A 27425-nucleotide genomic window follows, 5' to 3' on the forward strand; every position below is an offset into this window, starting at 1 on the left:
AAAAGAATACCCATCAATTGTAGTTTTTATATTAAAACTGCACTGAGGAAAGTTCAGCAATTTTTCTGTGCGGGAAGTCCAAATGCCGGTTCCCGGTTTAATTTTCTTGTGTCTTACAACGCCACTACAAATAGGCAGAGAAGATGTAAACGGAATTTTGAAGAAAGGAACGTTTACAGTCATCCTACATATTTGGAAGATCTTAGTCATTTTGAATTTCTTTTCTTATTCAAAAACTGACAAGAAAACAATTAGAAGCTTTTGAAACGCATTAAAGTTAACAGGGAATACTTTGAAGAATTAAATATATATACAGGGTGTATCATAATATGTTACATTTTGGATCTTTAAAAAAAAAAAAAAAAAAAAAAAAAAAGATACATACAAGTGTTTACTTTAATTTAATGCATGGATCCATAGATTCATTATGTAAAATTACCAACCAAAATATCAAACACTGGACAAAATCTCAACCTTTAACGAAAGTAAGCAAAATTTCTAAATTGCGTCATTTTTGTTACGTTGAATTTCACAACGTCAAAGCCTCACATTACATGTTCTAAATCATCTTTGCCTATTTCAACTACTAAAGAAAGTTGCTCATGAAAATTTTTATAACTGTTGTCGCACATTTTTTGGTGAGATACTCCTCATATTTTGTGTAATGTTCTTTATGATCTCATTCAGTATCTGGGATCTAGGATTGAAGACCCTGTTCTTGAGAAACCTCTATAGAAGAAGGCTTAAAGATTGAGATCTGTCAAATGCAGGCGCAAAACTCTTTCTTTGGGGCGTTGCATAATTGAGAATTTATATGTTGATAACTTCATATCATATTTCAAATTTCAATGCACACACAAAATGCTGATATTTCTAGCCTCAATTTCTGAAAACATCTATTTCACACCTTTTTGTAGAGTTTGCTGCATTATTGAATGAATGTATACTTGGACGGGAGGGTGGTGCCATGTTGGGGCTCATAGGTCAACGGACAGACCTACGGACTAAGCGTAAGTGGTATGGTAATGTTAAGCCAGCCAATGAAAAGTACTTTTACATGTATATCCGGGACCATGAATACCCTCTGAGCACAAAATACCCTGTTTTGCCGGAAAACAGCATTCTATTCTATTCTCTTTTCTGTGACTTTTTTGGAATACTTTTTGGACTCTAATTTTTTTGACCTCACCTAATTATTACCTTTGGGACGGATCTTTAAAACTTTTGCTACAACTAGAGTATTGGTCTATTCTGATGAGATTTCAGAAACTAGCATTTAAAAATCTATACGATCACGGTAGTTTAATAAACTTTTCAAGAAACTTACAAATTTTGTTATTGGCTTACAATGGCAATCGGTTTCAAATTGGTCTTTTCGACTAACTGCTCACTCCAGGTGAAACCCTAAGACTTTCTTTTACCACTGGAGGTATTTTTGATTGATTCTTTAGGGCTTATACTGAATGCCATAATTCATTCTGATTTGTTGTTTCTTCTGCATCTTTAACAAATTTATTAATACTAAGGCTTCTTTCATGGGAATTGAAATTTTCATAAATAGCCTCTGTGCCAATTCTTTTATGTCTTTGAGAAACTGGATCTTGTTGTTTTGTGTCATGGACACAATCCAAAACTTTGTGACACTTCTCAGGGATGACCACTACAGATGTCTTTTGCATTTTGACGCCATCCATGTCTAGCATCAGTTAAAATATTGATGCCATCCAAGTCTTCATAACTCCCGATTTCTTCATGTAGAGCATCTTGGATGGAATCTTGATATTCAGCCTCAACAGATTTTGTATTCTCCAAAAATTGTTTCCTCCTGACCAAGTTGATGCCCCCTAATCCACTTCCATAAGAAAATCTTGTGTAAAGAGATTGTAGCACTACACATGAGGCCATGACATACATGTATTCAGTGGTTGACCAGATATTCATCTTTGGACAGATATGGTTAGAACAAAACGATCCTTAATTGGATATGGGGTTTCCATGTGGAACAGGGAGGGGGGGGGGGGGTTACATATAATGGGTAACAAAAGAGAGAAAAACTGTAAGTTCACACGAACATTGTTATTTTTTTTAGTCATTTTTTTATTTTCTACCTAAGTTAAAAGTATTATATTACAATTTAAAAAGAAAATTCTTTGTTTGATCCTACAAGTATGACAAAACTTCAGAAACTAACAAATCATTTTCTCATCACCGCATTTATCATGTGCAAGGGAGGGGGGAAGACTTCCCACAACATCATCAATTAGTATCTAAACTATTATCATAAATTAGAGATAATTTTCCATCTAAGTGTTAGTTTATTTTGTAAAGAAAATGGGGAAAAGCAGGGATTAATTTTGAACGTGAGTGAAATGTAAATAGAGACATTAGATCATATCTTTCTGCATAGGACTTGGATTTTTACCCTCTTGATTCGTCACAGTATGAGAAATTTTGACGGGAACACGTGCAAGATAAAAATGTGTAAAGATATATTAACAGTAACAGAAAGGAATTGTCTCTCTGCATTTCAGAGGACAACAATAGGCAATTAGTATGATGGGAAGTAAAACCATTCAGACCGCCCTATCCCCGGAATTCAAAATTACGACAGGAGGGAAACAGATTTTGGCCAATGCTTTACATCGTGGAGTATGGAGTGATCCCCTGTGTACCAAAAAGGCAAGCTTTAGAACATTATCAGCCAGGACAGGAATGGCAGAGACTTAACACTATGCCAACATTATGTGAATATTGTTGAGTATATACCAAATCCAAATGTTTACAACGCATGGGTCATTTGTCATGTTTGTGCGAATATTTTTTAGCTGATAATCTATCAAATCAACATTTTTTTTTTATTACTTTTTAGTTGATAATCTATCAAATCAACATTTTTTTATTACTTTTTAGTTGATAATCTATCAAATCAACATTTTTTTATTTCTTTTTTTATTAGCCATTTATAATATAGAAAATATAGTGAGGATTTTATAGCTATTCTGATATTCTGATATCGATAAAGATGTAAAAAAAAACTTTATTCTATCGATTTTATCTTTTGGAGGTTGTATTTATCTAGAGATGAAAGTAAGTCAAACATTGCATCATTCTGGCTTTCTTACTACCGTGCCTGCATGTGATGTAAACAACATCCGGTGTAACAATAACAAACTAAGTCACGCCCATTGCTGTCAGTTTTGAATTTCAAATAGAAATAGAAACCCTGCTTTAAATATTTCAATGAAAATTACAGCTAAGAAAAAAAATCAATGTAAATTAAATTGATGACCAAAATGCACACTGTTGAGAAGAGCTAGCATGGCAAAAAATATGATGATAAAATAGAATCAGTATTTCAATATTTTGTAAATAATTCCATGCAATCTGAATGTACCTAGAAAATCAAATAAACAAAATGTAAAGATTGTTTGGGCAACCTTTCATATTATCAGTTTTTATGTGATGAAGTAACTAATTTGTATGTTACTATAAACACTGTTCAAAAAACCTGAACCCAAAATATACCTGGTATGTTTTTGTTCCCTTCTGATTGTGAAGACGAAATAAAAAAAAAAATGAATGAAATGCAAATTCAAAAAAAAAAAAAAAAATGTATGAAATTAACCATGAAATTTGCTGATCTCTTTCATTCATTGAATTACTTTTTTTGATATATTAGGGTATAATTTAAAAGTGTAGTAGGGAGAACTGTCTTTTTTTTATTTATGTTTTGAACAACATATTCATGTGCGCAGGGTAAGTGTATATCGTGTCGACAGGGTGTCACATGACAAGCGCAATCTAAATTTACCTGCGAGGATCAGATTTTGACAGATCATTGAAGGTAAATACAGATATGTAATAAATAATTCATACTTCTTCAAATTGATGCATGTAATTAATATTAAAAAAATATTGGTTACCTGAGTTCAATAAGAGGCAAACATTGAGAAAAAAATTAAGCTGATTTGTCTTAAATGTTATGGATACATATTATGTGTGCATTTCAAAATCGAAAGTAAAATTTTTTTCGGAAATTTGGAAACGCCATTAAAGCAAATGCTCATACTTCCCCGATCTTTAAAAGAACATATATATATATATATATATATATATATATATATATATATATATATATATATATATATATATATATATATATATATATATATATATATATATTATGTATTTTGCATGTTTGGATACTTTTGTCGACAGGGTGTCACATGACAAGCGCAATCTAAATTTACCTGCGAGGATCAGATTTTGACAGATCATTGAAGGTAAATACTACCACTTATACGAGCCTGGTCTCGGATAAGTGAGTTTATTTCAGTAACCCTAGTAATTTTTATCTATTCCGGATAAGTTACGTACATTCGGATAAATATAAATTTTCACCCTTAGTCACAAGCTATCATTCCGGATAATTTAGGTCCATTTGTATATAGTCTAATAATAAGTTCTTTTCTACCTCCTTTCTAGAAGAATCAATTAAACGGTAAGGTCATGGAAAATTTTTGGGAGTTAAATTGTGGCAATGTTTTAAATTTTTTAAATCAAATAAGTTTGATTTTTAGTATAACTATTGAGGTTTGTAGTTTCAAAGCAAATTAGACGTATCGATGGCGAAGTTTGACTTTGGATTTGGCCTGATTGGACTTTTTCGTAAATTGAATTGATTTTACGCGATGTTGTATTTTGTGAGACTTTACAGGTAACAGGAATATATTAAGATCAGTTTGGGGGTCAAATGATTGTTTAACTTGAGTTATTATTTTTAGGAGCGAAATGTTAAACTTCGAGTCCATCATAGCTATAACGGGGGGGGGGGGGGGGATAATTTCATAAAACACGGAATATTCTCAGAAGCTGGGCTTACTAGAAGGATTTTAGTTTGTTTTCTACATAGATTTATCGTGCTCGAAGGAGGTATATTGATTCGCATTTTACAAAATGTAATCGTCGTTAAATCGGAGAAAGCATTCACGAGAATTTGTGCACTTTCACTTTTCAAGTAATCAAAGTACTGTGTGTACTGAGAGGAGGTTTATTAAATTGTGTAAGTGTTATGCTCTATTTGCAGACTTGTATCATTTCATTTGTTTGTTGGTCTTTTGAAAAGGTTTGGAACAGAACTGTTTGTCATCTTTTCCTTTTTTTTTTTTTTTTTTTTTTTTTTTTTTTTTAAGAAAACACAAAGGTGTAAGGTTTTATGGATGATATTGTATGAACTGATTTTCCTATTACATTATGGGATGGGAGTTAACTTGTATATTATGTTACACAACATATGGGAGCTCATTTGGTCCACATGGTCAATTTCTGCATAAAAATCCAACTAATGAAAGCAAAATCACAGTTTATTGAAATAGGATGAAAACATTTCTTATTAAATTTGCAAGCATTTGTCTCACAGTGAGCAGTCAAACTGCAGCAAAGCTGTGGAAAAGTATTCTTCATATGCATTAGAATAGGTAGGCAAATTTGCAGGGTTCAGGCACAAGCAAGGAGCAAATTATATTGGTACAAAAGGCAGTAAGTACATAAAAAACCTTAAGTAATTGATAGTGATTACAGATGTATGTTACCATAATTATTTATTTTCAGGTACATTACCAAAAACAGGTCAACATTTTTAATTTCATTTTTTTAAGACAGCTTTATCAGTGAGTCAACAGCTGCAATGGGCACAACATTCCTTTCCATCAAAGCATGACCTTATCACTTCCCCAGTAATTCATTAGAATAGTAATTAAAGATTTGCAAAAAAGAAACAAGTAGGAAATGTTGCAGTTGTGCTAATACTAGATATAAAAGTGGAATTGGCAAATGATATAGATCCTAATCCAGCTTCAATTAATCGCAGCTATTAGATTACATTCTAGGGAAAAGTATAATTTGGTTAAGCGAGTCTTTGTGTGAAAGGGGGGGGGGGCATTTTCAAATAAACTGGTAATTTTTTTTAAAAAAGATGGTCAAAATCAAATTGGTTCCTCGTCTCCGTCGGATGGACTAGTTCTGATATTTAGTTAAGCTATTAGAGCACTGTGATAGGCAGATTAATAAAAGTGATTGGTCAGGAGTCTCACTAGGATAAGCAGCACCCAGTACTTGCTCCGTATGTTGCTTATCAGGCTATCTTTGAATGGATAGTCTGCTAATGTGTTCGACGAGACGGGGAAACAAAGCTTGTCAAATAATCAGTTAAATTATATATGAATCAATTATTATTATTATTTAAAGATTTAATAGGTTGATATGAAATTGCAATATTGAATTTACTAGTACATAAGAAAAGTCAAAACCAAGGAGTTAATAATGTGTTGTCAAAACAATATTGATCCATTTATTTAAGGTACACTGACATTCAATTTTAAGCTAATCTGGTAAGGGATATCCAAGATATCTCCAGAAGTATGCCTTATAAAGTATACCAGTTTTTTTCCACCGCACATACCCATGGACAAAGAGTTGCAACGTACTCAAGAATTTGTTTTCTCGGATATTTTATTGTGTTTATCTATTTTATTGCACACCTATGTCAGTGTCTAATGGGGATTTAAGCCTTGAAACTAATTTTATCATTCTGTTTAATTTTTACCAAATACATGTATAATTGTGTGTAATACACAATGGTCCACGATTATACCTTAAATTTCCCAGAGATAAAACTACTCCCTTACAGATATTTTTTGAATGCTCAGAACACTTAGTATCGCAATTACCTCGAATTGTATAACTTACTGCGGCTGTTTTGCAATAAAGTCAAAAAAATTATAAATCTCCATTCATTTTCGGGGCATAACATGTTGTTTACATATATTGTTTACGCTAGTGACAATTGAATGATACGAACAATAAGTATGCCGAAGGTACAATGTAATGCCGATGGTTGCACTTCAGAAAGCAAGTCAAAGTATTCGGAATATTTAGACTTCCAAAATAACGTTTATCAGAAAGAAAATGATTAAACTTATTATTAGAATAGTCTACTTAGCGGGAAATATCCACAAAAAATTAACACAAGAGAGCTAGCATTTTAATTTCATAGCGTGGTGCAACGAACATTTAGCTAGGTATTTCACCAGGGCTTCTTTCTTATATTATATGTCCCTTAAGAATCTGCAGTGATCGATCTCATAGAGTGTAGTCAATAGCTATAGCACATTGTCCTCAGCTATTAATCAACGTTTCCTACCTGCAACGCAAAAGAGTTTCATTACGTTAAGTAATAGCGATATAAAGTATTCTTCTTTTTGTTTGAAATAGGTTAAACTACCCTTATGGCATGAGGTTATATAAAACTAAAATTAGTCGTACTTTAAAACACTTAATAGGTGATGATTAAATTAATAAGCCTTGGCAGTTATTTTTAATTAAAACAGTTTAACGATTCGAATGTAGTTGCAAGTACTTCCATGACCAGTCATAAAAGGTGTTTATCCTTTTTTCAGGGAAACTTCGAGCAGGTTTAGTCAGAATTGGATACGGCATATCATGCCCATATGTTTTATTATTTGTAGAATACAAAATTTAAATCTCATTCACTACAATTGGGGAGCAACCGCTAAAGCACATTTGCCACCAACATGCAGGGGGGTTATTTTAGCTTTGAAACGCTGGCTAAAAAATGTACATGTTTAGGCATCCATTAAGTAGTTGTTACAAGGCTCACATATTTTTACTTTCTTTCATTTCAATGATTTATTTTTTTTTTTTTTTTTAATTTTACTATGGATTATAGTTGTTTGATAAATTGTGAAGAGGAAATATGATTTATGCAGCTGGGGAAATGAGAAGGGGGGGTTAAGTACACAAATATTGTTTTTAAAAGTATTCTAAGTTCAGAGATGACGTAAATATCTCGTTTTTGTTCAATTTGGGTCTGATACACTCCACACTTTTTAGTACAACTATAACCAATACTTGCAAAGATAGTTTAAATTTTTATAAAAGCCATAAAAATGCGTAACAGGAGTAACAACCTAGTAGGTAAGTAATACAATAAAATAAACCAACGGGACAGGGAATAGAGTGCAGGTATGGATCCACAATTTTAGATTAAACCGGGAATTATTTTATTCTCACAAGTCCATAATTGCATTTCAACACATATAACGGAATAGGTCAATGACCGTTGACGATTTAAATTCATATTTTGTTTTAATGCATTGAATAGTAATTGACTAATAAGTCACTTGTTTTATAAGTTGTATTGGTGAATGAGCAGGCCCTGGTCGACGGTGACCATTTGCGTTGAGGTACTGCCGCCGTCACCATGGTTCTTGGCACCCCCATTGGTGGCGGTTGCAGTTCCATTCTTACTCGTGGTAGACACGAGTATTCATGGCCCTTGCAAGTGGCGTATTCCGTCGCACCTCAACGCAACTGGAGGAGTGCAACACATATTCTTACGCTCATTCCATTGTTTATCCTATTGCACATGTAAATTGAAATTCAGGATTTGAATTTGTGCATTGGCTTGTAATTGACAAGCAGTTGACTTGATTGATATTGAATTGATTGATTGAATGATGATTGATTGATTGAAATTGATTGATTATTGATTTATTGATTGAACTTGATTTATAATTGAATTGGTGACGTTCATGCACTTGTGACCTACCCAGTGCATGATCCGCCCGATTTGGGTCGTCACATTTGTTGTATTGATTGTTGATTGTGGGGCAGCCCTGTGGTAGCCCCAGCAAATTGATCACCGCGGCCAGAAGCGCCACATTAAACAAGCAAAATAATATCTGTTGTTTGTTTGATTAATAGGGAATCTGTAATAATACCACTTATACGAGCCTGGTCTCGGATAAGTGAGTTTATTTCAGTAACCCTAGTAATTTTTATCTATTCCGGATAAGTTACGTACATTCGGATAAATATAAATTTTCACCCTTAGTCACAAGCTATCATTCCGGATAATTTAGGTCCATTTGTATATAGTCTAATAATAAGTTCTTTTCTACCTCCTTTCTAGAAGAATCAATTAAACGGTAAGGTCATGGAAAATTTTTGGGAGTTAAATTGTGGCAATGTTTTAAATTTTACCCACCCACCCTCCTCTTGTTTTTAGAACAAATACTGCTGCTTTTTGTTATGTCATTGTAGCTGAAGACTGCCTGCTTCGCCCAGCTTCCACAACAGCCTATGTCGCGGTGGTGGATTATGTGTGTTCGGATATTATATGTACGTAGGGACGGCTTGCTTGGTCCAGCACCTACATCAGCCGATGTGCCGATGGTGAATTTTGTGTGTTTGCTCATTCCGTAAATACAGCCTGATTGGTCCAGCGTCCACATCAGCCTATGTCAAGGTGGTGAATTCTGTGTGTTTACGTATTCCGTGATGACTGCCTGCTTGATACAGCGTCCACTTCAACCGATGTCGCGGTGGTAATTCTGTGTGTTTGCGTATTCCGTTGCACCTCAACGCAGCTGGAGGAGTGCAACACATATTCTTACGCTCATTCCATTGTTTATCCTATTGCACATGTAAATTGAAATTCAGGATTTGAATTTGTGCATTGGCTTGTAATTGACAAGCAGTTGACTTGATTGATATTGAATTGATTGATTGAATGATGATTGATTGATTGAACTTGATTGATTATTGATTTATTGATTGAACTTGATTTATAATTGAATTGGTGACGTTCATGCACTTGTGACCTACCCAGTGCATGATCCGCCCGATTTGGGTCGTCACATTTGTTGTATTGATTGTTGATTGTGGGGCAGCCCTGTGGTAGCCCCAGCAAATTGATCACCGCGGCCAGAAGCGCCACATTAAACAAGCAAAATAATATCTGTTGTTTGTTTGATTAATAGGGAATCTGTAATAAAGATATGTAATAAATAATTCATACTTCTTCAAATTGATGCATGTAATTAATATTAAAAAAATATTGGTTACCTGAGTTCAATAAGAGGCAAACATTGAGAAAAAAATTAAGCTGATTTGTCTTAAATGTTATGGATACATATTATGTGTGCATTTCAAAATCGAAAGTAAAATTTTTTTCGGAAATTTGGAAACGCCATTAAAGCAAATGCTCATACTTCCCCGATCTTTAAAAGAACATATATATATATATATATATATATATATATATATATATATATATATATATATATATATATATATATATATATTATGTATTTTGCATGTTTGGATACTTTTGTCTTTATGTAAATCGTACTAATCACAACCCACTACCGATCAAAGTAGAAAAGACAATAAATTGAATAGGTGACTGTTTTTACATCTGAGACTTTGGAATTATCATATGGCAGTGAAATATTGAAGACATTTGACTTCACTGGTTAAGGTCGGAAATGAAAGCAGCCTACAGGTTTTCAAACTTGAGAAAGGAGTCCCTTTCATATTGCTTAATTACTTATATTAGTGAAATAAGTTTTATTGTAGCATATATAACGTTTTACAGTAAAAATACACACACAAATTCATCTGAATATAAATGCCATTTTTTATTGAAAGTAATTGATTGTTTTTAGTTTTACGTCATTTGCAAGAATTTTAACTCATTCGAGACGTCGACACTTTCCAGTAATGAGCTTCAAATTAAAACCTATGTATGACACTTCTGGCCATGACTAGAACAAGGGTTCTTTATCGTGCAAACGCTTACTATGACACGGGTCCTACGGATCGTATCAAAAAGACCCATGTTTTTACTTCTAGGGTCGGGAAAGGAACAAGGAACAGTCACGATTTATGTTATTTGTATGTATTTATTAAATTATTCAAATAATGAGAATTCTACTGTGAAAAAGTATCAAAGTGATTTTTCCACATTATTAGAAAATATTAAAAGTGTGACGAAACTGTAAATTTTGAGTCCTTTCAAAAAGAGTTTTCAGAGAATACTCCTTATCTATTATAAAAAAGGGGGAATAAACATACAATTTTGAAAGAGTCCAGAAGTACCAACGTTTCTCCATTTTCAATCTCAGTATCGCATAGCAACTAAAGGGCAATACATGTATGCGGTAAAAACGTATTTTAGACCTATAAAAGCCAAGTTTTGAAAATCTCTAGAATGTGCACAACTGTATATATTGTATGAAAATCAGAAATTATTTCTCTGTGACGTCACAAATCATTTAGATATTCCGTTAATTAAAAAAAGAAAACACAGGACACAAGTCCTTCAATTTTAAGCATAGATTTTAACAAACACAAGCTTGCCTTTGAACAATATTCACATGCATGTATTTCATTAATGTAATAATTCTGCACATTATGTCAAAAGATCGAACTGTTGCAGAACTGCATTCCATGAGTTTTAGTCAAAGTAATGATGTAAAATATACCCTTTTCTTTCAAAGTCATTGAAAATCTGAATTTACGTCATATTCTTGACGACATATCTAACATCATTGCTGATAAGAATAGTTTATGCACTCAAGTGTGCGGATATCCACTCGTTTAGAACATAATTATACATTATACTATCAAAGTTTTATTGTGGAGTCAAATACTGGTTATTATACTTTAGTATAAAGTCCTTTCATTTCCATGCAACTTCATAATTGAATTATTCCAATCTTAACCTTTTTATTGATTTCCTGTGTTTTGATTGGACGAGAACAAATTCAAGAAAAGTTTACACATCGATTAATCAGAAATAATTTTGTGGCCTAGCTTTTATTGTAAAAATCGAAAGAAATCGTTACTTCTTGGCTGTTTTAACTAAACGAATACAGAAACTTGAAATTAAATAAAATCAAAACTGACGACATACAGGACTGTATATAACGCATTCCAAAATCAAAACAGAAAATCTTTTTTTCTGTTTTAGGCATTTTGCCCTTAGGTATTGACAAAATCTAACAAAAAACACAGCTTTATAAGATGTTTATTGATAAGATTGTGAAAAATCAGCATTTTTCGAATAGAATTACGATCTAGTGTCACAAACAAATTGAAATGTAAATATACAGAGGAAATATTGAAAATTTAGCAAGATTTTACGGGGTAAATTTCCCCCAAAAGAAAATCACTGATTCACATTTTAAAGATAGCAAAAGTCTACAGGGTAAATTTCCTCTCAAAAGTTAAATTGATACAGTTTACCTACAGTATTTCAAAGCAAAAGCAACCATCTTTTAGATAGCAAGACTTTACGGGGTAAATTTCCCCCCAAGGAATATCACTGATAAAGTATTCACTCTCTCATAAAAGTGAACATTACACTTTGAAAATCGCAGAACTCTACAGGGTAAATTTCCTCTCAAAAATGACATTGATTCAGTTTGTATACAGTGTTTGAAAGCAAAAGCAACCATCTTGATGATAGCAAGACTTTACGGGGTAAATTTCCCCCCAAAGAAAATCACTAATACAGTATTTATGATTCGCAAACATTGTGAAGATGGCAACAATCTACAGGGTAATTTTTCTTTCAAAAATGAAATTAATACAGTATATACACAGTATTTCAAAGCAAAAGCAACCATCTTTTAGATAGCAAGATTTTACGGGGTAAATTTCCCCCCAAAGAATATCAATGATACAGTATTCACTACTCGTATAAAAAGCGAACATTACACTTTGAAAATCGCAGAACTCTACAGGGTAAATTTCCTCTCAAAAATGACATTAATTTAAATACAGTGTTTGAAAGCAAAAGCAACCATCTTGATGATAGCAAGACTTTACGGGGTAAATTTCCCCTCAAAGAAAATCACTAATACAGTATTTATGATTCACAAACATCGTGAAGATGGCAACAATCTACAGGGTAATTTTTCTCTCAAAACTGACATTAATACAGTATATACACAGTATTTCAAAGCAAAAGCAACCATCTTTTAGATAGCAAGTCTTAACGGTGTAATTTTCCCCTCAAAGAATATCATTGATACAGAATTTATGCTTCACAATATCTTGGCGGTAACAAAAATCTACAGGGTAAATTTCCTCTCAATTTATCTTATACGTAGGAAAAGCGAAGTTTACACTTTGAAAATCGCAGAAAACTCTTCAGGGTAAATTTCTTCTCAGAGACGATATAGATACAGTTTATATACAGTAATTCAAAGCAAAAGCAACCATCTTTTAGATAGCAAGAATTTACGGGGTAAATTTCCCCCAAAAGAATAACACTGATACAGAATTTATGCTTCACAATATCTTGGCGGTAACAAAAAACTACGGGGTAAATTTCCTTTCAAAAAATATTATTGATGCAAATTATATTATACGTAGAAAAAGCAAACATTACACTTTAAAAAAAGCAAGTATCTACGGAGTAAATTTCTCCCCCAAAAGCATCAAAGATACATGATATATTATATTGAAAGCATGAACAAACATTACAACTTGATGATAACAGGACTTTAGGGGGTAACCCCCCCCCCCCCCCCAAGAATATCACTGATACAGTTTATATTATTCACAGAAAAAACAAACATTACGTACATATTTAAAACAACGGAACCTTACAAGGTAAATTCCCTCTCTTAAGATAATTTGATACAGAACTGACTTTTTACAGAAAAAGCATACATTACATCTGTACATCTTGATGACAAAAAGACTCTCTGGGGTAAATTTCATCTTAAAGAATATCAATAATAAAATATATTATTCAAAGCACGAACAATATTACAACTTGATGATGGCAAGTTTCGATCTATGGGGTAAATTCCCCCTTCCCCCCAAAATATCTCAATGATAAAGTATACATTTTTCACAGGAAATGCAAACGAGGTCCTTAGACAAAAGTCCTATTTAAAAAGGAAATACATACTTAAAATCTTGATGCTAGCAACACTCTACCGGATTAATTTACCCTCAAAGAATATCAATGTCGCAGTGTTTTTTTTATAAAAAAGCAAAATCAATAAACATTACATCTTGATGATAGGAAGACTCTACACGTACCCCCTCCCCATCTTAACTAAAAATTTTCGGAGTTAATTTCCTCAGTATCTGACAAACTGTTCCGTTATATCGAGATTATGTAGTTACAGTTTAATTTTTTTTTTGATCAAACTAGTTTACAATATCTTCATCTCGCTGACATATTTTCAAAACTAAGAAATAGAGTATTAATTTTCTCTCAAAATCTTAGATAATTTTTTTTACGTCGGTACTTTTTATTAAAACCAATGCAGAAATCAATGTTACAAAGTAAATGTCTACAAATTTTGCTACATTTTTTTTTAAAATTGCATATAATTCACAGTTAGAGTTAATTTTAACGGTTACTTTTCAATTATTTTGCAGATTTGATGACCCCCTGCATTTTTATCAAACCGATACACACCCTATTACCAACATTTCTCCACTTGATAATTTTCTTCTTAAAATTTTACGTCTCTGATATTTTATCTTTCAAGCAAAAAATAACTTAAAAACGTACATGTACTACAAGGACGCTTTGCATTTTACTATTTTGCTAGTATCACTAAAAACTTTCAAAATGATGATTTGCTAATCCTTATAATTTTGTTAAAACCTCCAAAATCGTTCCAACGGTAATTTCTTGTAATATAATAAAATATCAAGAAAAGGAAATACAATTTTACTTCTCCCTGATTTAAAAATGAAACATAGCAAAAAAAATTAATGACATAAAATTTTAGGATAATGAATGTATAATTTTTATATTACAAACGATGTTTCTAACTAAATACCATGCAAGCTGGAAAAACTTAATATTAAGGTTAACATAATATTATATCTTATAAATATAAAAAAAGAGTGAAGCTTCTCGCATCTTTCTTTCCCTGTTAAAGGAATAAGATTTTCTTTTGTCTCCCGTTATTCTTTCTTTATTTAAACAGCATCCTATCTCTGACCGAAGTTCCATTACCATGCTTTTCTACTGGCTGATGCAACAGACAAATTGCAGATTGCATTTTCCAAAGGAAATCTGGCAACCACATTCTGAACCAATCCAAAATCCACCTAGGGATGAAATTTTAAGACTCGTAAATCACCTCATCATATAGTTTTTTTTCAATTTACTTCAATTTTCCAAACCCTTAGGGAAGGCATGACGGATTTAATATTGCGCACAAGAGTAGCAGGTGCCTGCTCCGAATTTTTGTAAAACAATCTATCTGTTTATTTGGTATGGAAATTTCATTCAATATTCTAAAGACCCCCTCCCCCCGACAACACATATATACACATACATTGAAATGCTTCTTTTGAGATTTATGCTTATTTGTGATGTGAGCTAATATTAAAAGATTATCAAAACAGTTAAATTCACTCACTATAGTATTTTATTTGTAATTAGAAAAGTTCAGACAGGACATATAATTATATGTATTTCTGATGCCCTCTAGGTCCATCATGAAAGTTTTATTTAAGGGGAAGTGCGAGAGGTAACTGAGAGCATATAGTTTTACTGCAACCTAAATGTTGGTTAAAGTGTTTAACATTTCAGCTTCAGTTATTTCACGTAATAAAGAAAGCAACCAAGTTCCGAAATCTTCATGCTAGGCAATGGAATTGTAGATCAGGAACAAATTCAAATGCAGATACTGCTTTTATATATATATATATATATAGTGACATATATATAATTGTATATTTACCTTTATTGTTCAAGATTTGGTCTTGAATTTGTAATTGTTCCATTCAGCACAAAACAGTCACTTTTGTATCAAATCGTCATAAAAGTACACTTTTGAAACACTCCTAAAATACTTGTGTTCAGGAAACTGAGAGGTCATCTAGCCTGGTTTCCTTTCTCTAAATTTCTTAGTGTTCTCTGTGTCCTTGGCGTGGATGAGGCAAGGAACAAGGAAAACGGACGCCGCGCATATCAATACGGCCAATAATATTTAGATTCCCAACACACAATCCACCAAGTATGAATGTAGGGTATATTATAGGGAAACGAAAAAAATCAACTGTTTTCACACAAAAATTAAAATAAACATATTGCTTTCAAGAAAATTATTGAACATATTGAATTGAGGTGATCTGTCCCTCATCATTTTACTGTTTACTTTCCCGCTGCGTGAAGTCCTGTTTATTCAACCCGTTGTATTGGATAGCATTGCGGCCGTGTCATAAATCTGACCTTAGTTAGGCTGTTATTTCTAAATTTTCTCAGCAGCTAAATCTGTTATCTATCAAAGCTAAGAGCATTGGAAGAAATTCTGTGGATTTTCTTAGGTGTAGCTTTAGACTGAATTTAATCAAAGTGCAATTAACGCTAATCTTTATATTACCCATGCGAATGTTGCGAGACAAATGATGTCAGCAGTGTTGAGGGAAGGATCAAAAACTTTTACAGATTGTAAAATTAAAGCTTCAAAACTTAATTTTCAGAGAACAATTTGAGGCCCTATTTTTTTTTTGGGGGGGGGGGCATGATTTCAATATCCTACGGGCTCAATAATAATAATGAATTTAAAATGAAGCATATAATTATAGGAAATAAACGAGTTAACAATAAACAAAGTAAAACAAAAAGGAAATTAAAATAAATGTTCGAATCTGTAACCCTTAATTTGATGGTAGAAGGTATAAATATGTCATAGGTTACTAATTAAATCCTATTTCATTGACCACGGAAGTAGTGCCAATTAAAAACACAGTTTTTCCCCCTTAAATATGTCTAATGATGTATACGGGTGGATTGAGCTGAATCTAGGGCATAGAACGGAGGGAGAGTGTGTGGTGAAAAGAATTAAAATTTAAAATATTGAGAAATGTTGCCTTTGAATGCTTAGTAGAAAGGGTGTAAATAGGTCGTGTTTTCCTTCTTCTTAAGGGGTAAGTGAAATATGCATCGTATTGGGTACATGTAACTCGCTGTGTCCTAGAGGGATTTGCACATCATGAATTCTCCTTAGATTCAGAAATATTTAAAGGCTATAATAAAAAAATCGCTAAATTCCAAGAAAATTTTAATTAATTTTAAATAAAATTGAAATAAATTCCACATGCAAAAATGTAGAAGAATGCGTGGTAGCAAAATAATTAATCATATCAAAGGAAATGAATGCTAAAATCATCAATGACATCCGAAGAATATATTTGTAAAAGTAATTTTTTTCCTTAGATCCACCTCTCCAAGATTCTGCCATCAATTGTCTCAAATCACTCTTAGGGGAATATCAGTGATTAGCGTTAATTGCACTTGTATTGAGTTCAGCTCACAGCTAAATCGGACGGGATTTCTTGGGGTGCACAAGCTGCTCTCTTTGAATATGGTGATTTTTCAAGGTCATTGAATTTCATTCCATTATACTAAGTTACTTGTTTTACATGTACTCTACTGCAATCGCATATGCATAATTCATTCCCGTGGCAGTAATTATTGCACTGTTGAAAATGTTTTTGTTTTTGTTTTTTTTGTTGTTGTTTTTTTTTTTTTTTTTCAAAATGTAACAAAAATCATGAACAGTTATTCCTTCCCTAAGAAAGTTCATCTATCTATACTGCTACTCCTTTAAGTTAAAAAAGAAAAAAATTAATGAAAAAAATAGATATTAAAAAAGCAATATTGAAAGAACTTTATTCCGAATTTAAAAAAAAATGATTTATGAGTACATCATTCTTAACATTAAAAAAAAAACTGTGCATTTTTTGTGTATTTCTTTATATTTTGTAATACCATGCTAAGCAATAAAGTGTAAAAGAATTTTCTTCTAAATTAATTGACTGAATTGCATGGCGACTTCTGCAGGATGGGCGATGCGATATCATTGCCTTTGAATACTAAAGCATACATGCTGAGCACACATTGCTACTAATCGTTAACTGATGGGTTGAAAATCTGATAGTCATCTATACTTGGCTGCGAGGGTTGTTTGGTATAACGCGGAATAGAGAAAGTCATTGTAAACGATACGTTTTTGAACTAAAATAGAATGACCTTGACTATGACAATCGCAATCATCTCGGACCTTTCCGGCATAATCGATTGTCGAAAATGTCTGCTAAGTAACAATTCTGTTCTTTGAAAATTTTCATAAATAATCCTGCCTATATGTGCAGTGTTTAAATATTCAATTATTAAAATTAATCACAAAAAATGTTATAAATAAGAAGTTAGATGAGATTAATACTCGAAAACCACTCGGTTATTCCTTTTTTCTTCTTTCTATTTATCAAATGTGGTACACGGCCTTTACCATGTATACCTAAGGTTTTATTTTTTTTTTTATACATGTACATTTCTCTTAATCTGTACATATACGCATGTACATGTATACAAAATATAACGTGTTATAATTTCGGAAAAAGACATGTAAAGATAAAAATATAAACAGAAGTAGATAGATTTCGTCACTGTAATTATGGTACATGAAAAAAAATTTATGTTTAAATTTTTTCTCTATCATTCTTTCATTAATTTTTGCACTTGGCATCTGATACTCCGCAAAGAATACAGCTAGGAAAGATAGACACCGGCATATAGAAAGTAATTAGAAGATGGATATTTTTTCTTTAATTTTTAAAATGATGTACAATATATTCGAGTTTTAAAGTCAAGAATACGTTCTATCAATATTGCTTTTCATTAGCTATTTTTTTAGTTTATTTTTCTCTTTTTCAACCTAAGGCTGCTTCAGTGTAGAAAGATCAACTGAAAAAAGAATAACTGTTCATAATTTTTTCACATCTTTGAAACCACATATTTTGTAAAGTAATAATAATTAACTGCCACATGAATAGATGATGCAATTGCAGTAGAGTATATGTAAAATGTCACCAAGTTTTAAGGAGGGCAACCTGTGCTTTTTATAGATCAAGATATGGATGCTGAGAAGATGGAGAAATTATCTTAACTTAGGTCAGTTTTATGACATGGCCGCAATGCTATCCAGTAAGAGGGTTGATTAACATTTGGAATTCACGCAGCGGAAGAGTAAACAGTAAAGTAATGATAAATAGATCACTTCAATTTCTCTCTCGCAACCACCCATTGAGAAATTCACTCATTTTCCTTGAAAGCAATGCGTATAGTTGATTAGTCCGTTCCCCTGTAATATACACTACATGATGAATAGTGAGTTGGGAATTGAAATATTATTGGCCGTATTGATATGTCCAGCGTTCATTTGCCTTGTTCTCTGGCTCATCCACGCCAAAGGTCACGCAAATTAGGGAAAGGAAACCAGGCTTGATGACCTCTCAGTTTTGTGCACGCAAGTACTTTAAGAGTGTTTCAAAAGTGTACTTTTATCGACGATTCGATACAAAAGAGACTGCTTTGTGGTGGAACTGAAATACAAATTCAAGTCCAAATCTTGAACAATCAAGGTAAATATACAATTTTATATATGTCACGATATATGTATGTTTTATGAAGTATCTGCATTTGAATTCGTTCCTGATCTACAATTCCAATGCCCAAGCATAAGGATTTCGGAATTTAGTTGCTTTCTTTATTAGTGAAATAACTGAAGCTGAAATGTTAAACACTTTGACCACCATTTAGGTTGTAGTAAAACTATCTGCATATGCTATCAGTTACCTCTTTCACTTCCCCTTAAAAACGTCCATGATGGACCTAGAGGGCATCAGTAATACATGTAATTATATGTCCTGTCTGAACTTTTCTTATTACAAATACAATACTATAGTAAGTGCATTTAACTTTTTTGATTATTTTACGATTTAGACCCATATCACGCATGAGCATCATTCTCAAAAGAAACATTTATAAATGTATGTGTGTATATGAGTGTGTGTTGGGGGATCTTTAGATGAATGCAATTTCCATACAATATAAACAGAAAGACTGTTTTACAAAAATTCGAAGCAGGCACCTGCTGCTCTTGATCTACTCAAGTGCGCAATATTAAACCAGTCATATCTGTCAAGAAATCATATATAAATGCCTAAGGCTTTGGGAAATTGAAGTTTATGAGACTTAAAATTTTCATCCATAGGGAGACTATGGTTTGGTTCAGAATATGGTTGCCAGATTTCCTTCGGAAAATGCACTCTACAATCTATCTATTTTATCAGCCAAGAGAAAAGCATAGTAGTGGAACCTCGGTCAAAGATAGTAAAGGAGGACGCTGTTTAAACAAAGAAATCGTATTTTTTTTTAACAGAGAAAGAAATGTGTCAGAGTTTTTTTTTTTTTGTTTATGTATGCTTTTCTATGTTTAGAAGGCGTAATATTATGTTAACTTTAATATTTAGCTTTTCCAGATTGCATGATATTTAGATAAAAGTATCGTTTGTAATATAAAAATAATATATCATTCATATTCTTTGATATGAAATTCACCCCGAGTCTTTTTGTCATCAAGATGTAATGTATGCTTTTTTCTGTAAACAATATATACAGGATTAATTTATTTTATGAGAGGAAATTTACCTTGAAAAGTTCTGCTTTTTTCAAAAAGTTATATTTGTTTCATTTTGTGAATTATATAAACTGTATCAGTGATATTCTTTGTTGGGGGGGGGGGGGGGGGGGAGGGAGGGGGGGTTTACCCCGTAAAGTCTTGCTATCATCGAGTTGCAATGTTTGTTCATGCTTTGAATAATATATGCTGTATTATTGATACTCTTTGGGGAGGATTTACCCTGTACATACTTGCTTTTTTTCAAATTGTAATGTTTGCTTTTTCTAAGTATGATGTAAACTGTATCAGTAATATTTTTGAGAGGAAATTTACCCCGTAGATTTTTACTATCTCCAAGATATTGCGAAGCATAAATTATGTATCAGTCATATCCTTTGGGGGGAAATTTACCCCGTAAAGTCTTGTTATCTAAAAGATGGGTGTTTTTGCTTTGAAACACTGTATATAAACTGTATCAATGTTATTTTTGAGAGGAAATTTACCCTGTAGAGTTCTGCGATTTTCAAAGTGTAATATTCGCTTTTATAAGAGTATTGAATACTGTATTAGTGATACCATCTTTGGGGGGAAATTTACCCCGTAAAGTCTTACTTTCTAAAAGATTGGTGTTTTTGATTTGAATTAATATATGGAAACTGTATCGATGTAATTTTTGAGAGGCAGTTTACCCTGTAGATTTTTGCTATCTTTAAGATGTTGTGAATCAAAAAATCTATATAAGTTTTTTTCTTTGCGGGAAAATTTACCCCATAAAGTCTCGCTATCTAAAAGATGGGTGTTTTTGCTTTTAATTACTGTATATAAACTGTATCAATATCATCTTTGAGAGGAAATTTACCCTGTAGAGTTCTGCGATTTTCGAAGTGTGATGTTCGCTTTTTCTAAGTATAAGATAAACTGTATCAATAATATTTTTTGAGAGGAAATTTACCCTGTAGATTTTCGTTACCGCCAAGATATTGTGAAGAATAAAAATTCTGTATCAGTGATATTCTTTTGGGGGAAATTTACCCCGTAAAATCTTGCTATCTAAAAGATGGATATTTTTGTTTTGAAATACCTTGTATAAACTGCATCAATATCATTTTTGAGAGAAAAATTACCCTGTAGATTGTTGCCATTTTCACGATGTTTGCGAATCAGAAATACTGTATTAGTGATTTTCTTTGAGGGGAAATTTACCCCGTAAAGTCTTGCTATCATCAAGATGGTTGCCTTTGCTTTCAAACACTGTATATAAACTGAAACAATGTCATTTTTGAGAGGAAATTTTCACTGTAGAGTTCTGCGATTTTCAAAGTGTAATGTTCGCTTTCATAAGAAAGTGAATACTGTATCAGTGATATTCTTTGGGGGGAAATTTACCCCGTAAAATCTTGCTATCTACAAGATTGGTGTTTATGCTTTGAAATACTGCGTATAAAATGTATCAATATAATTTTTGAGAGAAAAAGTACTCTGTAAATCGTTGCCATCTTAACGATGTTAGCGAATCATAAATACTGTATTACTGATTTTCTTTGGGGGGAAATTTACCCCGTAAAGTCTTGCTATCATCAAGATGGTTGCTTTTGCTTTCAAACACTGTATATAAACTGCATCAATGTCATTTTTGAGAGGAAATTTACTCTGGAGAGTTTTGCGATTTTCAAAGTGTAATGTTAACTTTTTTTTAAGAGTAGTGAAAACTGCATCAGTGATACCTTCTTTGGGGGAAATTTACCCCGTAAAGTCTTGCTATCTAAAAAATGGTTGCTTTTGCTTTGAATTACTGTAGGTTAACTGTATCAATTTAATTTTTGAGAGGAAATTTACCTTGTAGGTTTTTCCTATCTTTAAGATGTGAATCAGTGATTTTCTTTGGGGGGGGGGGGAATTTACCCCGTAAAGTCTTGCTAAATTGTCAATATTTCCTCCAAATATTTACATTTCAGTTTATTTGTGACACTAGATCGTGTTTCCATTAGAAAAATGCTGATTTTTCACAATCTTATCAATAAATATCCTATAAAACTGTGTTTTTGTTGGATTTTGTCAATACCTAAGGGCAAAATGCCTAAAACAGAAAAAAAAAGATTTTCTGTTTTGATTTTGGAATGCGTTATATGTTACTGTCAGATCACAAGTGTGAATTTTTAAATCCCTGATGTCATATTATTGTCGTTCCTAAAGCTAAGCAAATCACTCAGTTCTCGGAAGCGCTGATAGGAAAGAGAAACGTACCTCAGACTGTCAGACCTCAAATTTATATTTCTACATCCTATATTCTGAACCAAGAGCAAATCAAGGAGTCGTCGGTATGCTATTTTTGTTTTAAAGTGTGTGTTGTTAATTTCAACATGGTCAGGGACGAATTCCTCTGAAGTCTACTTTTACGAGGGTTATCCAAAAGTTTGTAGAATTTCTTTCTAAAATTTTATCGTGATGTGATTAAAGCAAACAAAAGACATATTTATAAAAAAGACCATTATGCAACAAGTCTGGGAAATTTCACCACGTTCCAATTACCATTAAGGTCACAGGAGCCTCCTTAACATGGACAGTTGTAAAATCCGGGGGAGACTTCGATTTCGTTTCATTTCCACGTCGCGGCATAATGTATCCCTGCTCTTGTACAGAAATAACGGATTTGTATGGAGGCTTCAAAGAGAAATAATTTTAACACGTCGTTATTGGAATCATAAGAAGTAAACGTTCTATATATAATATATATATATATATATATATATATATATATATATATATATATATATATATATATATATATATATATATATATATGATTTATCCATGTGTAGACTTAGCACTTTTATTCAGTTTGTGAGTACAAAGGCATAAGTTAACACATCGATAAATTCTGAAAAAAGAACATTTAATACTCTAAATATCCTCCATTTATTGATTTTTATTTACTGCTTTCACAAAACATATTAGCATACAAGCAAACAAAGCATGAAAAATGTTATATAAAGGAAGAAAAGAAGAAGAAGAGAACAATCAATTATATGTATGCTGCTTTGAGAATTTTTCGTCGAGTTGTTCCTCATAGATCAGGTCAAAAATTATTTTTTGTTCCTCTATTCCAAACAAATGTAAATTATAAATTGCACTAAGATTTAATCATATAAATTTTTAAATTTACTTTTGTTTATTGCTTATTGCAGATGAAAAAAGGAAAGAGAAGACAGTATATCCGGATAGTTGTTTTCACTTGTATTTTTCTCCTTAAAAAGGTTTGGTTACTTTGAAAGAAAGTGTGAAAAATTCATATCTCTAGAAACTTTGTTGTAGGTGGTCAGAGAAATTATTTAAGTCCATAGTGAGAAGGAAAGAATAAAACAAGTCCTAAATGATAATTTAAAATAATGTTTGTTTGGCCTCACCCGACTCCAGATGAAAAATCTGGTCGATAGGTACATGTTGGTGAGAAATATTTTTTTCCAAGAAAACTTCAAAATCAATGCTGAATTTTCGACATATATTTTTAGAAATGCGTTAAAAAATGTTTCCTGGAAGTTCAAAATAGTATTGAGTTGGGCCATGCTAACAAATCAGTCGAGAGAGGGCAACCAAATATTTTTTTTTAAAGATGGCAAGGGCTTGTATATTTATATTTCTCACAAATATGCTTTATAATATAAGTATATACTAAACCTTTATACTTGTCAAATGTTATAAATGTAAGCAGTAAAAGTGTATCTGATTGAAAAATAACTGAACTTGGTCAAAGTAATAAGAAAAAATTACAAAAAAAAAAAAAATTACATTATAAAGCTTCCGTTTAATCACAAAATTTAGTAGAACGTACAATAAAACACTATTTCTAGGGATAAAATCGATATTCTGATAAAACTTGTATGCCATCGAGGCTGGAGTAACTAATCTAGCATAACATTTTAAAATTAAAATTTTCTTTCTTTTCATAAGGTTTTTATCCAACATTCAGGCGATAAACACATGGAAATGCAAGCCACCTTCCTTGTTTATACAACTGTATTTTGCAGGGTTAAATTCTGTTTATTTAGGCATATGTCTGTGACTCAGATTCTTGCAAAGCATCAAAACCAACACTAGCTATTGTACCCGCTTGTCCACAAAACCCAAAAGAACTACAAACGGCTAAGGACAAAAAGGATTGTGAAAGTTTAGCAAAATTGCAAAACTGTTCAAAACCTGAGGACTTTGTTTATCATTGCCTTCTCAGTACAACAAAAGACAAGCTGTACGAAGTATGTGCTCCAGCAATTTACTCACCCGGTTAGTAATATCTGAGGTCTGAACACCATCTAGTTTTATTATACTTTCGTGTTAAATACTAAAATCTGATTGGTTTAGACGCATTTAACAATTTATTATGTTACCCTAAGAATAAGTAACTTACTTGACAATGGGTAACACAACTATAATGTCTCATGCTTGTAAATTATGCGCATACGGTTAGTCGTAGAATTTTCAAAACGTCAGTTGTACATTTGAAAGAAGCTGAATAATCTTGACGTCAATCAAAGCTTGCAGCCAGTGTAGCATGATTGAAAACAACAAATGATAGACGAAAAATGCTTGCGAGTGCAGAAATAACGAAACTTAAGATGACAAAGGACTCTCTGAGTATTAAACAAACAATATAGATGTCGGTTAATCTTTTTCGAAGCTTTCTTATTGAGAAAAACAGAAGTGGAAAGTTTGAAAGCTTTCTTAACGTGAACTTGACGACGATCTCCGAATTTCTTTTGCTGACATCCTAAATCAATAAGACATTCAGTATAAAAAAGTAAATAGTGCATGTATTTGAGGCACAGACGCTGACGCGTCGGTTGACAATGGATTTCCTCGGGGTGTCAATTTCCACTGTTACATGCACTATATTTATAATGTGCCTTCTCGTCGTAACAGTAAAATTTTTTTTTTATCTTTAATTGGCACTATAATTTAAATGATTTTGTATTTTTGGTTTTCGAATTTAAGGAGCATGTTTGAATTGTTTCCTTTCTAGGATATTGTATCGGATATGACAGCTTCAGTCAAGATATCCAGGTATTATTCACAGAACGCTGCACTTCAAGTAGCTGCTCCAAAACATTTTTCTCCGCAGACATATTTAACTGTGAGTTATATTTTGTTTTGAATTTATTACATTCAAAATTTAAAAAAAACCCCAAAAATATGAAATTGGAGAGACATTTCACCTTTGTAAGACATTAAAAAAGATTTTAAATCTTTTCCCAAGTTTATTACTTCAACATTATCAGATAGATTTTTATAATAATTCTTGGATTTTCACTAGGAACTACCAAAGGCCTTTTAATATACAAAGGTTTTAAAGATTAGTCCAAAATTGCTAAACATTTTTTCTAGAAAGCTAAAATCGATGACAAAAAGGGAGAAGTATTTCAAAGAGTCGCGAAAGTTCCAAAAAGTGTGTTTTACTAAAAGTCAATGTATTGTATCCTAAGAGGGTATTCATGTTCCCATAAAAGTTTTTTTTATCTGTCTATCAAATATCAATGGGTTGATTGGACTGTTTTGAGCAATTCTAGTACAAAATATTTTACACACTCATTATGGTAGTTACTTGTACCAAAATTAAAATCTAATCTGTTATAGACAAAAAAATATAGTTTACAAAATTGAGGTCTCTTTGCTGCATATCCAGTCATTATATTTGATTAACAACTAAGCCCACTTAGGTTTAAGGACAGATGTTACAAACATTTTATTTCTTTGGAGGAGACTTAATATCATCTCACAGTTTTAGAAAAGTGGACAATTCTTTGAATGTTTCTCCTTAGAATTGGAGAATGAAATACCTTCCATATTTCCCCCAAAAAGTACAAAAAATTACCAGAGTAATCATGGTAAAATTGTTTAATCTTCATTCATTTACCCTCTTTTTTCTTCAATGCTGTTTCTAAAGGAGAACAGAGTGAACTGATGTTACATTTACTCAATAACCTTTTGTATTTTCTTGCATAAAAGAAATGACACTTGGAAAATATTAGTTGATACTTCAATAAAATTTACAAATATGGACAAATCCCATTCAGTAAAAGTTTACAGATGAAAATAAATTTCAGAATATGTTAGCTTGGTGCTAAAAGTGTAATATAAACTTTAGGAAAATATACCAAGCCAGGTGAATTTTATGAGGAAAAGCAAAATGGTAAAAATCAGCACATACCATATAGGCTAATTTTTACCATTTTGCTTTTCCTCATAAAATTCACCCGGCTTGGTATATTTTTTAAAAGTTTATATTACACTTTTAGCACCAAGCTAACATATTTTAAAATTCATATTCATCTGTAAGCCTTTACTGAGTGTGATTTGTCTATATTTGTAATTTTATTGAAGTATCAACTAAAATTTTCCAAGTGTCATTTCTTTTTTGCTAGAAAATACAAGAGGTTATTGAGTAAATGTAATATTAGTTCACTCTGTGCTCCTTTAGAAACATTTTTGAAGAAAAAAAGGAGGGTAAATGAATGAAGATTAAACAATTTTACCATGATTACTCTAGTTGTGTACTTTTTGGGGGGAAGGTATATGGAAGGTATTTCATTCCCCGATTCTAAGGAAAAATATTCAAAGAATTATCCACTTTTCTAAAACTGTGACATGATATTAAGTCCCCTCCAAAGAATAAAAAAATTGTTTGTATCATGTGTCCTTAATAACTAAAATGTTAATTTATGAGTTTACAGTAAAACTCGGTTTTAAAGAACTCGCTTATAAGGAGACATCGGTTATTAATAAATTTTAGAAATACCATACATAACCTTAACTATGTTCCTTACAAATGACTTATCATAATTGCATTTCCTGTGTTGCCTATTGGTAATTATAAAATGCAAGAAATTAAACGTTTTCAGATTCTTTTTGCCAAAAGATGTTGCGAAGCGTGGAAAAGACTGGTATGTCCCCTCCACATACCCTAGACAGAAGAAATGAAGGAACGTCCTCGTCAGTACTCAATTTTTTTTTATTTATTTATGTCGAAATAAATCTCGTAATATATAGGAAAAGCAGGACTCGAGGGAAATCTTATGAAAATATTTCATCAGTATGTAAATTGTTTTACAGGGTTTGTAA

At 32.1% G+C, this 27425-nt stretch overlaps 1 protein-coding gene across 1 annotated transcript; it reads left to right on the plus strand.

Moving 5' to 3' along the window:
• The first annotated feature begins 2556 nt into the window (after positions 1-2556).
• LOC133186399 (uncharacterized) lies at positions 2557-27425 on the plus strand. Its single transcript, XM_061321655.1, has 7 exons — positions 2557-2679; positions 9124-9255; positions 23501-23569; positions 24362-24593; positions 25330-25440; positions 27206-27300; positions 27417-27425. The coding sequence occupies exons 1-7, from the start codon at positions 2557-2559 to the stop codon at positions 27423-27425; spliced, it is 771 nt and encodes a 256-aa protein (XP_061177639.1).

This window comes from Saccostrea echinata, unplaced genomic scaffold, assembly GCF_033153115.1.
Source record: "Saccostrea echinata isolate AGI-Se365-2 ecotype Australia unplaced genomic scaffold, CSIRO_AGI_Sech_v1 ptg000013l, whole genome shotgun sequence".
NCBI lineage: Eukaryota > Metazoa > Mollusca > Bivalvia > Ostreida > Ostreidae > Saccostrea > Saccostrea echinata.

Excerpts from the sequence above, each read along its gene's own strand:
- LOC133186399 (XM_061321655.1), top strand. The coding sequence starts at position 2,557 with ATGGGAAGTAAAACCATTCAGACCGCCCTATCCCCGGAATTCAAAATT. Across the intron at positions 23,570-24,361 it reads GTATTTTTCTCCTTAAAAAG|GCATATGTCTGTGACTCAGA; the intron begins GTTTGGTTACTT and ends CTGTTTATTTAG. Across the intron at positions 25,441-27,205 it reads CTCCGCAGACATATTTAACT|ATTCTTTTTGCCAAAAGATG; the intron begins GTGAGTTATATT and ends AAACGTTTTCAG.